Source organism: Leucoraja erinacea, chromosome 19 (genome assembly GCF_028641065.1).
Source record: "Leucoraja erinacea ecotype New England chromosome 19, Leri_hhj_1, whole genome shotgun sequence".
In the NCBI taxonomy this organism is placed as follows: Eukaryota; Metazoa; Chordata; class Chondrichthyes; order Rajiformes; family Rajidae; genus Leucoraja; species Leucoraja erinaceus.
The window spans coordinates 35,439,953-35,455,205 of NC_073395.1; the positions used below are offsets into that span (position 1 = coordinate 35,439,953).

Genomic DNA, 15,253 nt, shown 5'->3' on the forward strand with positions numbered 1-15,253 from the left:
TAGTCTTCACCCTACCATAGTTACCCAACTAGACGCAACTAAATTTAAGGTAGTTCTTTTTTCCCCAAAAATCCTTTTTTGCTTATGTCCAAGTCAAGAGTCAAGAGAGTTTTATTGTCATGTGTCCCAGATAGGACAATGAAATTCTTGCTTGCTGCAGCACAACAGGATATGTAAACATAATACAGAACAGAACAGGAGATAAAAGTTCAGTGTGTCTATATACCATAGACCATATATATATATACAATAAATAAACAGGTAAAATGCAATAGGCTGTTATTGTTCAGAGTTTGAAGTTTGGTTGTGGACCCTCCAACACTTCCAGTTTAAATTCCATTTAGAATATGTTTGGAGGACCAGGAAACCAAGAAGCACGAATTACTCCAGAGAGTTACTTCAGCTCCAGGGAGTGATTCTGCGTTGGTTTTCAGCGGTCGCGGCGAGGCAGTAACCGGACAGCAATGGTGGCCAGATCTCCCATAATGCAAAGGGAGGGAGAAAGTACCCGGCGCCAACCAGTTGCCGTGGCAGTGCACATGTGCAGGGCGACCGATGATGTGCTGGCCGGAGCAGTGCGCATGTGCAAGGCGGCCGGCGGATGAGGAACAGCGAGCGGAGAGCGGAGACCCGGCGGCCCAGACACGGATGGCGGGCAGAGACAGAGAGTGACAGAGAGAGAGATAGAGAGGGGTGGCCCGTTCAGAGTTGAACAGCAAGTGTCCCGGGTGCTTGCCAAGCCGGGCAAAATGGCACAGCTTTTAGGTTGCCCGGCAGGACTTTAGGTGGCCATTGGCACCAGGGCAACCGTTAATTTCGAGCCCTGCTTAGCTATTCCTCTTTCCTCTATAAGTATCAGCTGAACTATAAAGATCAGCTCATTGTTTACTGATCATTTCATGTCAAATTCTGTTTGCTTATCATTCTAGATACACTGACTTCAATTGACTCCTGATTTACTGATGCTTCAATTAAAATGACCCCCATCTTTCTATGTGGCCTTTCCCAAACCGTGCTCCTTGTAAATTTCAACCTTTTTGTCCATCATTGGCTCTTAATATAGTTCGAGGACTGGATTGTTAGAAGCAAATAGAGCCACATCAAATAACGGGGAATTACTGAGTTGAATGTTTTATTATCTGCAGGGCCAAAACAGGATTGCCTTCTTATCTAAGGAAGGATGAGCAAACCTTGGGTATGGGAAGAGGTTGCTGGGATAATGGGGAGTGGTGATAGGAACAGAACGTTGAATAACGTGAGGATAAAGTGTATTTTGATGGGTCAGTTTTTCTATTTTCCACTTCTGTGTTTGTAGGAGGATGTTTCCTTCAGTGGTTACACAAAGCATCTTGTTTTGCAAAAGGGTCCCGTCCCACTGACAGCAGCAGAAGAAGAGCTACAGAAGATTAAGGTAAATGAGCTAAATATAATAAAAAGGTTCTACAAATGCTGGTTGATGCTAAAGATAGGCATAAACTGCTGGAGAAGCTCAGCGGGTCGGGCAGCATCTCTGGAGAAAATGGATAGGGGAAGTGTCGGGTCAAGCGCTTCTTCAAGCTGATTGAGTGGGGGAGAGAAACTGGACGCAAGAAAAAAAAAAAAACAGGACAAATCGGGGTCGGCAACAGATGACTGCGGGCAAGGAGGTTCCCTGATAGTCCAATTGTTGGCTAGAGACTGTGAGCGTAAGAGGGATACCTTGTTGCAAATTCAGCGACCGTTTGGCTGAACACTCGCGCTTGGTGTGCCAAGGGCTACTGCATCTCCTGGGTGCCAAGCACTTTAACTCCTCCAACCAATCCAATACTCAGCTTTTTGTGCTGAGCCTCCTCCATTGCTGGAGTGAGGCCACTCGAATATTGGAGGTAAAGCATCTCATATTTGGCCGGGGTGGTTTACAGCGCAGTGGTATGAACGTTGAATTTTTCAATTTTGGGTAAGTTCTCCAAACATCTTCCTCCCCAACCCTCCCTCTTACCCCCCCCCCCCCCCCCATCCCTTTCCTCCACTAAATGTCTGTTAACCCATTCCATGGTTCACAACAAAATATCCTTCTTGGTCCCACACTGTCTCTAACCTGTTAACCTGTCAGCCTATCAGGGAATCTCATTGCCTGAGGTCATTTGTTGTCGGCCTCGGCTTGTCCTGTTTTTTTTTATCTCACTTTTTGCTAGGGTAGAGATGTCAAATACTAAAGGGTATAGCTTTAAGGTGAGAGGGGGAATATTCAAAGATGTGGGGCAAGGGGTGCCTGAATTGTGCTGCCTGGGGCAGTGGTGGAAGCAGACCTGATAGTAACATTTAACAAACATTTAGACAAGCATGAAAACAAGCAAAGAATGGAGGGTCATGGATCATAAGCAGGCAGATATGGTTAGTTTAATTTGGCATCATGTACGGCACAGACATTGTGGGGCCAAAGGGCCTAGTTCGTAATAGTTTGCATGCGTGTCATTCTTCAAAGCAGCGGTGTGAGGTCACAGAAACCTATAATGACCTAACATAGTAAGATTATCAAAGAGATACCAGTTTTTGATATGATCATAAGAGGGTGGGAGCGGAGGGCACGTATTCCCTCAACGTTCCTCCTCATAAAATACAGATCAAACTTCAAACTGGTAAGTTCTCGTTTAATCTTACTATTTTACTTCGGAGTCACGTGAGTGACTACGTGAAGATTTCAAAGCTCTGTGACCTCATGCCGTGGAACGAGTCCATGCTTCACAACTGCCTTGGGTATTGGGAGAGAGCATCATTAGTTATTTTAAAACACACTTATACAAAGAGTTGTGTGGTATAACGAAAAAATATATAAATTCGGGCAAATTATATTGTTGAACGTAAAATGGTTTCCGAACACGATGATGGCTCCAAAAAAACTGGTTTATTATAAAACCTTTGGAAAATCCTTTCGGATGACCATCCTGCCATTCTGAGGATTTGGTCTGTGGGTACCTCTAGAATTTTTGCTGCGGATGTTGCTGCAGCCCTGGTGGAATGAGAGTTAAAAAACATTAGTGTCTATTCCTGCCATCTTTAGGACATATTTGAGCCACCTTGATATAGTTTGGGTCGTGACCCTTTTGTGCGGTTTCTTGTAAGAGATTAACAACGCCATTCTCTGACCTCGAATGCTCTTAGTATATTCTATGTATAGTTGGATGTGTCTTGCTATACACAGTCGTTCGTCATATGGGTATACCATAAATTCAAACACTTGACCCGATGAACCTGGTCTGTTTTCTTTTATTAAATCCTGTATGACAAACACCAGTTTCTCGGGTGAGATGATCAGGGAGTCCAGGCTCAGTTTGCTTAATGGCTGGACTCGTTGTGCGGTAACTAACGCCATGAGCATAACCATCTTCATGGTCCGTTACTGAAGTGACAATGCTGTTATGGGCGACCAGCTCCTCAGCATGTTTAGAACGACACCCACCTCCCAGATTTTGGAGTACCTGGTTTTAGGGGGATTACCATTGAATATGCCCCTCATGAGTTTTGTTACCAGGGGGTGTGTTCCCACCGTGTGCCGCTCCGTTCCTTGTGATAGGTAATTGGAGAGTGCACTTCTGGCACTATTGATGGCACTGTAGCTCCATCGATTATCATAATGGAGGCTTGTTAAAATTCCAATACGGCCAGAATGTTCTTGGCCTTTTGGTCGAGGTTGTTGTCCAAGCAGTATATGCCCCATTTCGTGATGTGTCCAAGGTACTGCTTCCGTGTTGACAGTCTTTGTGCAGATGAGATGAGATTCATCGTCCTGTCTGACAGCCCCATGCCGTGTAGTGGGTCTTTCAGACTCTACAAATCAACAAATCCATAGTCTTATAGCATGGATGACTGCCCCCAGTCACTGGATGAATTAATAAATTTGGCTATGTTCATGAGGGAACATGGTTCTAACACCATCCCCTGTATGACCGAATACCATGATTGAGTAGGCCAGTCGGGTACTATGAGAATCCCAGATGCCGAGTCTTGTTGAATTTTTTCCCTAGTACCCCATTGATGGGGCAGAACGGGGGAAATACATCACCCTATGGCTTTGTTTACGTAACAATGCCAAGCTGGTTTTAGAATTTTAGTAAATAATATTGGGGCTGATGTTTGCCCCTTTGGTAAGCTCTATATTGCCAAAGTTCCCCCCCCCCATCCAGTTAAATTGCAAACACCGTCTGTGATCCCCTCTGATGGGTACTGTATAGTATGTATCTTTTGAGTCAATGCCTGCCATATAGAAAACCCAGCTGACACCAATTCTTTATCAGTAATAAGAGTATCCATCTTAAAATGAACATATTGAACGAATGTGTTTAGGGTTGAAAGGTCAATGATAATCCTGCAACCCCCATCTATTTGATTTTTAATAATATGTTTGCCAAAATTCTAATTTTCCATGAAAAGTATGCTCAATCACACAGGTGGCTTGTGTGTACAAAATTTGTAGCACCATGTGGGTTTAGATTGTTTGGTTTATAGTTAATAAAATGCCATTCTGGATCCATGTTGTACCCCTGTTTTGGGATGGTTAAATTAATCAGATAACCCTGCAGAGTCCCTGCTGAGATTATATGATCATGGGAGTGATTTTACACCATACATAACTGTAGTGTTGCAAATTCCCCTCCCCCACCGTCGTGGGTCCCTTTTTTACAGAAGAACCACACCCACCTACCTCCATGGTTACCGGTGGTTGTGTTATTTCCTTGGTTTTTTGAAAAGGGGGTTCTGGTTTGATATCTCTTGTTCGGGGTTGTGTGGGAGGTTGAGGCTTCCGCATCTTCCAGGGTGGCCGTCCCTGGCCATACCCTAAAAAGGCTGCTGCGGGTTATATTGATTTCTGGCACTGCCACTGGTATGAGCCACATTTTTATGGCCTTGCATGTGGCTGGTATCGTGCTCCAAAATAGGCCCTTGCGCTGGCCTTGATGAGCCCCAGTGTCTTGGCTTCGTCCACACACGGTTCTTTGTTTGCAAATGGTAGCATTTTAGGGGTCCAGTGCTGGCTGAATGGCAGCCTTCCACATGTAGTTCAGCTCATATTGCATATTACTAAAACAGAGCTAGTGCGTCTTGATGGTCTTTGGTTACCTCTGTTTAGTCCAGGGTGCGGGTGTATGCTGTGATCCCTTCCGTCAATCCCTTTAAGGTTTTCTGGATCTTGAGGTCCTGGTTCCTGATGTTCCTCCCCATATGCTGCCAAATGCATTGGTTTACACTGGGCACCTGTAATGCCTCACCGTTGCCAGGTGGCAGATGTCTGGCCAGTCTCTGTAAATATTTCTTGTTGGAGTTTGTGGCCAGACATATAGTTAATACTATTGCCATCCTGGATCCAAGTCTACCCCTGTTTGACTTGGTTTAAAGTAATCAGCCACCATGTCCAGCAGAGTCCCTGCTGTGTTAGGATCATGGGACGCTGTATTACCAGGCTCTGGCCCATCAGGGTCCTGCCTACTCTTTTTTATAGAGTTAGAGATCTCTAGGGGTCCCGCACGGGGTACCCATGTGGGGCTTACCTCCTGCCCACTGTGGCTAGTCTCCACATCCATGTGACTGCTACTGTGAAGGAGCTCCTTTTTTCCCCCCGCTGTTTCCGTCCCCCGTACACACGGGCACTGGTTTGCGGGTTTTCCTCGCCCTACCGCTGACCGCACCGGTCTTGTATGTAGGTCCACCTCTCCACACGGTCCCGGTACTCACAGGCACCTGTGCTGGCTGCTGTCATGCTGCAGCCACTCGTACCGGCTTCCTCCAGCGGGGGCTAGCGGGTCCACGCCGTCTCCGTACTTCCAGCGCCATGGACCCATCTAATACTTTAACCAAAGGATTAATAAACAGATTTTTATGAAAAAACATAGAAATTAGGTGCAGGAGCAGGCCATTCAGCCCCTCGAGCCTGCACCGCCACTCAATTCAATGGGGTCCGTGGGGTTGTACCCGATACGTCTGGATTTTGCTGTGTAGGCGGTCAAAACCCGGCTCCAACGCTCTCAGCGCTCCTGGCTGCTCGTTTATCTCAGACCGCTGGGACCGACCCCGGTACTCACGGTACTGGTCCCTCGCGGTCGTTGCAGCCGGTCAACCCCACTCCAATGCCCTCAGTTCTGGGCACTCCTGCTTATATGGTCCTTAGATAAGGGACGTATCAGATATTAAAACTGATAATAAACAGATACTATACTTGATCTTAGCCAAAAGGCCAAGAAGCGATCTCTGTAACTAAAAAACCCGCTGGGACCGACCCCGGTACTCACGGTACTGGTCCCTCGCGGTCGATTGCAGCCAGTCAACTCCACTGCAATGTCCTTAGTTTGTGAGCCTCGGCGCTGGCCGGTAGCGCTGCTTCAAGCCAGACTCGCTTCCAAAGCGAGACTGGCATACTGGCCGAGAAATGAATTTTCCCCTGGTGCGGGAGCGAAGTCGGGCACAGGTGTTTTCCCTCTCCGGGAATCGATGTGCCGTTGCTGCTCCTGCCGCTGCCGGCCGCCGTGCCGTTGCTGCTCCTGCCGGCTGCCGTTGCTGCTCCTGCCGGCTGCCTGCACTCCGCGGTTCTCCCGCCAGCTTTCTGCAGCTTACATGGACCCGGTCCATGTCTGCACCTAAAGGGTAAGTGGAAGGAACGCAGAGTCTCTTACCTGCTGTTCCCGACTTTCAATTCTCCCGCTGGTGAACGTCGTTCCCTGCGTGTCGGGTTCGAGCCGCTCGGACCGACCCCGGTGTTCACGGGACTGGTCCCTCGCGGCAGTTCCGCAGTCGGTAAAACCCGGCTGTTCGTAGGGACCCCTTGGACCAACCCCGGTGCTTACCGTTTGAAGAAGGTTTTCGGCCCGAACGTCCCCAGTTCCTTTGCTCCATTAGTGCCGCTGCACTCGCTGAGCTTTTCCAGCCCTCCTGTGTACCCCCGGTACTTACAGCACTGGTCCCTGCTCTCTGTCCTGCAGCCTCGGCGCTGGCCGCTAGCGACTGCTCCAAGCCAGTCTCGCTTGAGACTGGCATACGGGACGTCTTTGCTTTGCTTCCCGCCCGGCCGAGAAGTGAATTTTGCCGGTGCGGGAGCGAAGTCGGGCACAGGTTTTTCCCCTCCAGGAAACTGGTGCCGTTGCTGCTCCTGCCGGCTGCTCGCACTCCGCGGGTCTCCCCGCCAGCTTTCCGCAGCCTTCATGGATCAGGTCCATGTCTCCACCTAAAAGGTAAGTAGAAAAAAGGAACGCAGAGTCTCTTACCTGCTGTTCCCGACTTTCAAATTCTCCCGCTTGGGGAACGTCGTTCCCCCTGTGTGACTTGTTGCAATGCGTGTAGCGATATGACATGCATGCGTTGGAAGCGGGTTCTTCACGTAGTCACTCACGTGACTCCGAAGTAAAATCCTAATTTTCCTTGTAGTACTTCATTTTGTTTAGTTAAATCTGTTTCCCTATTATTGATCTACCTGCCAAGCAAAATGGGTGTATTTTGTTTAATTTGTGTAGGTCTCTCATAATTTACATAACATGATTAAAAACTCTATGTCCGTTATTTAAAAAAAAACTAATCTATCACAGCTAGAATACATAAGGTCATAAGTGATTACAGCAGAATTAGGCCATTCAGCCCATCAAGTCTACGCCATCATTCAACCATGGCTGATCTATGTCTCCCTCCAAACCACATTCTCCTGCCTTCTTCCCCTATCCCGACATCTGTACTAATCAAGAATCTATATATCTCTGCCATAAAAATATCCATTGACTTGGGCCTCCACAGCCTTCTGTGGCAAAGAATTCCACAGATTCATCACCCTCTGACTAAAGAAATTCCACCTCATCTCCACCATAAAGGAACGTCCTTTATTTCTGAGGCTATGACCTCTGATCCTAGACTCTTCCACTAGTGGAAACATCCTCTCCACATGCACTCTACCCAACAATTTCGCTATTCGGTAAGTTTCAATGAGGTCCCCTCATCCTTCTAAACTTCAGTGAGTAGAGGCCCAGTGCCAAGCCTGACAACAGTTAGACTTTCTGGAGCCCTTGAGGTATCCAGTCTTTCTCCAGTGAGGTGACTAGAACTGAATGCAGTCCATCGGTTGTAGCATATTTCAGTAGTTCTTGCATGATCACACTGCTCTTGCAGTTCATGGCTTGGCCAACAAAGGCAACAATCCCTTGTGTCCTTTTAACTGAAGAGCAGTGAACGTTCCTTCCAAAATACCTGTTATTCAAAACCATACTCTTGTTCTTTGGTGTGACCTGCCTTTATTTGTTTCCTTTCCCAAGTGTATTACTTTGAACTTCTCTGGATTGAATTGCATTTGTTACGTAGACTCCTCATAACTCCATTGATGGGAACGCAATTATGTGCAAGTTTCCCTCCCAGTTGCATGTCATCTTGACTTGGAAATATAAACCTGTTCCTTAGACTTAACAATGCCTTGGCTATCAGGATGTGCAAAAAATACGATGTTTGGCAGCAAAATCCACACCTCATGAATGGCTGTCGGAAAATAAAAATACATTGGTAAACCACTTGTTATATTTTTGGCAGGAGGACACTGAAATCTTTGTAGAAACTAAACGACCAACATTGCAAGGAGTAGCCTTTCCTTTGCAGGAAAATGCTGTACAGGCCCTGGAAAAACTCCAACACAAAGAGCTGAGCTACGTCCAACTTGTAAGTATTTGTGTGAATGGACTGCTTAATTTTTTTAAATCTACATGTTGTTCTCTATGGAAATGATAATGAAGAAATGATAATGTTTTGTAGTACTGCTGATACAGCAAAATAACATTAGCAGTCACAGCCATTGCCTGGTCCACTAGAGGTACTGACCTCCCCACCATCAAAAGGTTCTGTACGAGGCATTGCCTCGAAAAAATGCAGCCAATATCGTCAAAGACCCACATCACTTTGCACATGCTCTCATTTCATTCCTACCACCAGGAGGAAGGCGTACATAATCAACGACTCGTCCCACCCCCGTCATTCCTCCTCCTTCCCACTTCCATCGGAAAAAAGGTGAAGAAGCTTGAAAAGGTGCACCACCAGACCTGGGAACAGCTTCTTGCCCCCTGTGATCAGGCTTTTGCTCAGTCCTTCCATATGCTACTGTCCAATTTACCTCTTCCTATTGCGGACATTGGACTTTGTCCATGGGACTTGTGCGCTACAATGCTGAGAACTATGTTCTACACTTTATCTTTCATTTGCTCTACCTATTGTATATGAGTTGACGATTGTATTTGTGTTTAGTATTATCTGGTCTGAATGGGTATCATAACGTTTTTCACTGTACCATGGTACACATGTACACTTAACAAGAATAAACCCATATCCAAAGTATGATAAGAACCCAGGCCTTTTTACAATTTGTGGATATCTTAATTCATTGATCATTTTACTTCCCATTTTCTGCACGGCCTCAAGGCTGCCTGTCCTTGCCGTATTCCAAGAATCCTGGTGGTTTGTACAGAAACGTTTGTATTATCTCTCCTGTGGTTACACATTGTAAAAACATGGTTGGTTTTCTTTACTTTTGTTTTCACAATCAGTTGACCGTTAGTATCCAATAAAATCTTCAGTTTTTTTCTAAAGCATGGAGAGTTTGTTTGTTTGTTCTTTTCTTCCTTCTATTTTCATCATGATTTTGGCTGTGTTTAAGTATCTGATTTCATTTTGCTATACTTCAGCTTCCCTTTCCATCTTCCAAATCTCTTAAAACTTTGCTTGCTTTCATTGTCAGAAAGTTTGATTTTGTTTTTCTCCAGGTACAAATTATTGCCACATATTGAGCTTGTGTTGATGTGACCACACGTGCTGTCGCCCTAGACATAGGAATTGGTTAAACTGTGGATGAAGGGCTTCCCTTAAATTGCTTTCAACTTTGTAATGCTTGTGTCATTTGAAAATAAAAGCTTTAAAAGTACAACATGCAATTAAAATATATATCACATTTGCGGAATTTATACTGTCAGCAGTATCTACCATTTCCTTTAAATTCAATAAATTAGTTATGCAAGGTCATCTGCTCTCACCAGAATGTGTTTCCTACTCATTGTTGTTATAATTGATTAATCAATGCACCACCTCTTTTTGTTGGCAGGAAATAGACTTCAATCATGAAAGTATAGTGTTGGCTGATGCATCCCATACGGAGATAGTGGATTTACCAATGCGTGTACCAAAGGATTCTGCACGATATCATTTCTTCCTCTATAAGCACTCGTACGAAGGAGACTACAGGGAGTCTATAGGTACAATGTCTTCGCTAGTGTTGATTTCATTGTAAACTTGGAAACTCATCTTGCAGTTATTTGTTGGACCTTGAAATGCCTATTGTTGAATCCACAAAATAATAAAATCTCCTACACAAAAAACGCTTCCAAGGGGGACTTGATTTTATTGTAAATGCTCTTTCTCTCCTGCTGTTGCCTTTCTTAATATTTTTACTGGAACGTCTTTTATCAAAGTTGGTTCAATATAGGTCGATCTCGAGTTCCTGTCATTGTTACTGCATCATGAGTTCACAGGAAGTGCATGTTTTGAAGTCGGATTTGATTCTATCATGTTTCTTTCATGGCAGCAACCAAGTACAAATATTCAACGACCAAATGACAGATCTTTATTAATAACGGAAATAATCGTACGAGGAAGCATTCTCTGAACTGGCTGACATCATTAATCCCTCACACTAATTGTTCTCATTATTGAATACATTATAATTAAGTTGTAAATTGTTTCTTTAAACATAAATATTTTTTGTTTTCCAGTGTTTATATATTCTATGCCTGGCTATACCTGTAGCATTCGAGAACGAATGTTATATTCCAGTTGTAAGAATTCCCTTATTGATATGGTGGAAAAACAGCTTTCACTGGAAATAACTAAAAAGGTAAAAACAAATGAAGTGTTTCAGCTCATTTGTAGCAGTTTGCAATTACCATCTCTACAATTCTTTAGCAACCAAGAAAGTGCCAACAATCTCCCAATCCTTCCTCCATCAAAAACATGTGGGAATAGCTCGCATGGTCCTTGAGTTCTCTCTGGCATTTAATTAGTTATTAACTGAATCTGTATCTATGTCTTGATTTAAATCTAAATAACTTATAACCTGCTATCATGTATATCTCTCCCTTCAATGATATATTTAGTCCGATCATGTGGTCTTGAAATAATTTATTTGTTAAAAATGTCCTTCTTATCCTCAAATCTGCTTGAATGTATCATATTTTTCCATTTGTAAAATTAAATGGTGTAACCGAGTGGTTCACCTCTGTGCTTTCAGATTGAAATCGGCGACGGCAATGAGTTAACCCCTGACTTCTTATATGAGGAAGTACATCCAAAGCAGCTCGCACACAGACAAATATTTGCAAAACCAAAGGGCCCTGCAGGCAAGAGGGGAATAAGGCGATTAATACGAGGGCCAGCAGAACCTGACAAAACTGATTAAAAATAGTATATCTTCGAAGATCTTGCTTTTTTAAGGCTTAATAGGTAATACTTTTGTATACTGTGGCCATTCTATATCATTTTACATCCAATCTATTCTATTTTGTTATATTTTGCTTATCTTGTTCATCATGTCTGGAGTATTGAATTAATTTCTGTAATTACGCTTTTTCGTTTGGGTGTTGGTCAGATGTTTGGCATCCCTAGTTTTTCTCACTAGCTCGGTTCCTGAAGATGCTATTGCTCTTACTGTGGTAAAAGATCAAAGTTGCAAGTTTGAATGCAAACTACAGCTGAGATATAGTTTGCCACACTGATGTTTTTATCAAACTTATAGTGAAAACTTAATATGCTCAGTGCAAGCTACCAAACTGGACTTTAATTTGACCATAATGCCAAGTTTCTCTCTTTTTCTCATCATTAATGCTGTCAAGTTGGATGAAACTAAATAGGACCCAAAATAATTCTTAAATATGCTATATTGAATTCAACCAAGCAGTACACATTGTTCAGTTGTGCATTTCATATACATTTGCATGCTGGTGATAATTCAATTTGTTTTTTTGCTCCAATTGGATGCTGAAGCCTTGGATAAAGTGAATGCTAATAATTTCAAACCATATGTCTCTAGTCACCTTTGTAATTACAACAGAAGGAAATCAATTGCCCAAAATTACATTTGTTAAGTGACATCACCAGCATGTCTTATCTAAACCCTTTATCCATTTACCAGATCGATGATCATTATTATTCTGATCGTTGATCAGTCGGGTCAATCCCAGCAAACTCAAATGAAACGGGATTGAGTTGATCTCTAGAATTGCTAAAACCCTCCAAGCTTCCTTTCAATCACAACAGAGATCTGGGTCACGAATTTTGGGATACCTAGATTCCCAACATATACCATCATTAATAATGAGGATGAATGTAAAATGTTTTAATAAAACTACTATGACTGCATCCAGTATGGTTCTCTGTGACAGTTTATTTAAAATCAAGGTATAATCCAATAGAGGCATTACAAAAACCTTGAAAATCTATAATGTCTGCATGGGTTTCAATCTGCCCTTGCCTAAATGCACATAGCTGAAACTGATGCAACACCTTTGTTAAATGTAATACAGGTACTTGTATAATGGGAAAATCATTTATTTAGTATCAAACGATTTATGAAGAACCAATGCCTTCATATTAGTTATGATGCTCAGATTATTATTTAATTGACTACTGTAATATTCTAATTGCAGATTACAATGTTTTTGTTTTTAAATAGTTTTACATGTTTTTGTTTTTAAATAATTAATTAAGACGTAATGCCAAACCTGGTCAATAACTTGGATCTCATTTTAATTTGTCTGAAGTTTAGGTTAGACGTAATATTTAATTACTTTTTCAAAATCTCAAATAATGGAATATTGTCATGTTTGACATAAATTCAATTCCTTCACATTCCTCAAACATTTTCCATACCATTAGTATGTCAATACTACTTTTAATAGACAACGACCTCAATGTTATGAAATGATTGCCTTTTCTGAATTTATTCCTGTTTAGAAAACTGGGTCAAATTAACCCTTCCTCGTTTAGTATTTTAATAACAGTGAGGATAAAAATTCAAATATTGGTGATGACTCAATTGAGGAGATGATTTGAAGCAAGGCAGCTCTTTGTCCAAGTTATTATCAGGAATGACCCCTCAAAATGTCCCAGCAAAGAACTTGAAATATTGGTGACCTTTTCAAAAAGAAATATTCTAATATCAGATTTGCGAGACATGATTTCTCAAGCACAATACGAGCTAAATGATCCCTCCTGTGATATTGATAATTTTCTCACAGCATCAACTGCACATATGCATAAGACTTGGCAATATTACCATATTTTTGTTAATCAAGTTGCTGCATTGTTTGCCAGACCCATTAACTTGTACCTTGCACTGGCGTGAGGTCACTTGTGACGTGGGACTCAATTAGGCTAGGTAATTATGAGGTGGAAATAGGGTGTTGGCAACAATCTAACGTTGGAAATCACTCACTGGAAATTTGTCATTTCCACTCCCCCCCCCCCCCCCCCCCCCCCCCCCACCACCTTTTTTATATTTACATATTTGTATCATTTCCACGGCACATCTTTCTACATCTAATCAGCAGCTGTAATAGAAAGAGATTCTTTAAAGTCTGCCTTCCTCTTGTCCAGCATAGAAGAGGTACCAGTTACATTCTTTTCACAGAAACCCACTTCTCTTACTATTTTTCTTGCCTTTCACAATGAAAGTCGCAGGATAAAATGAACTATAGTAGCATGGTTAGAAACTGCCAAAGTAATGGGAAGTAGAGTGCAGTATAGTAACCTTTTTTAAATGGAAGAATCTAGTTTGGTTAATATTTATTAATGATTTAAAAACTTGGGTGTATAGAATTCAATTTGCAAATGACTTACCATACTAAAACAAGGTGAACTAGGGCTTGATATTTTTTATCCATATTGTATTTTATGAGAATATTATTTGGTCTGAAGTGTGATTAATATTGCACTTGTTAAATAATCAGGTTTAAAATTTTGTTCTGATTACACTTCACCTGTTGCTGTAAAATTCAACTCTGGAATGCAAAGTAATAGTTAAGAGGCTTTCTCACGGGGCGACTTGACGCAAAAGGTAACCAGAATTGAACATCGTGGGAACCTCGTACGATAACCGTACGGCATTCGTGGACCATCGTGGACCACCGTGGCGCTGACGGCAGGTACTCGTGTAACTTGTTGACTCGGGAGAAATTTCAAGCAAGCTTGAATTTCTCCAAGAGTGACTTGTACACTTGTGGTTGAACATTGAAACATTATATGGACGTAGTGGCCAGTGCGATATCCGTAATAACTCTTGCGTTTACCGTGGGAACTCCTGCGAACGGTGAACCCGGAAGCTGGACAGAGGGGACAGAAGGTGAGTAAAAAGGTGGTCTCAATATCGCCAATGGAACATGTGTCCATCGAGGACGTCCCACCTCATTGTGATTGTTGGAGAATCTTTTTCACTGGAACACTTGCAGAGATGGCTCCCAGAAAAGCTCAAAGAAAGGGGGTAAAGCATGTCAGAAAGGTTTTTGCCATGCAGGAGAATGAGGAGGAGACGCAGCAAGAGAGACAGGTGGAGAGGCAACAGGAGATGCCACAGATAACACTGCCTGTGGGCTCCTTGGAGCAGGGAGAGGGTGAGCAAGGTGGATTTTCAGATTGCCTCCCCAGTAGCCGTTGTAGGAATAGCCTCAACAGATATATAAGGGAAGATGGCAGAAGGTAAGGCCATATAACTTCACCAGGGAACAAGAGGGTGAACTTGTAGAATGGTACCAATTCAACAAAATTCTTTACGATAAATCCAGAGAGGATTACAGAAACAGGGAGAAAAAACAGAACCTGCTGGAGACGAAGGCTGCGGAGTATCCCGGGTGCTCATGTGAGTATATATAACGATATATTAGTACATCAACAGGAAAACCATTTAATGTTATCCATGATTTAAAAACATACATTGCTATTGATGTAAAAGTACTGTTTTTAACTTAAACCTCTCTTATAAGTGTGTCTGTGCCCTGCAGCTGCAAAGTAAAAAAGTCGCAGACAGCTTTTACACGCTCTGTGTTTGAAGTTGGAATCATGAATCATATTGTCCAAATAGAGGTCTCCGTTGAAAGATGGGCTTCACCCAGTGAGACTTCCCCTTAATTCTCTTTTTAATTAATCTCACCCTTCTGCCTTCACGCAAGCGTCCTCGATTCACATAGAGGGCTGCTGCAAACACCGCGTCAATGAAAAACAC

At 42.9% G+C, this 15,253-nt stretch overlaps 1 protein-coding gene and 1 pseudogene across 1 annotated transcript in view; one reads left to right on the plus strand and one right to left on the minus strand.

Moving 5' to 3' along the window:
• LOC129706493 (twinfilin-1-like) overlaps positions 1-12,401 on the plus strand; it is a 36,820-nt gene extending 24,419 nt beyond the window's left edge. The window contains exons 5-9 of the mRNA XM_055650831.1: positions 1,316-1,411; positions 8,533-8,658; positions 10,088-10,238; positions 10,755-10,876; positions 11,270-12,401. Of these exons, the coding sequence (XP_055506806.1) occupies positions 1,316-1,411; positions 8,533-8,658; positions 10,088-10,238; positions 10,755-10,876; positions 11,270-11,437 (663 nt within the window). The 3' untranslated portion in view covers positions 11,438-12,401. The remainder of the gene's footprint in view (positions 1-1,315; positions 1,412-8,532; positions 8,659-10,087; positions 10,239-10,754; positions 10,877-11,269) is intronic.
• Positions 6,116-6,220, minus strand: LOC129706577 (U2 spliceosomal RNA; annotated as a pseudogene).
• Positions 12,402-15,253: the final 2,852 nt, after the last annotated feature.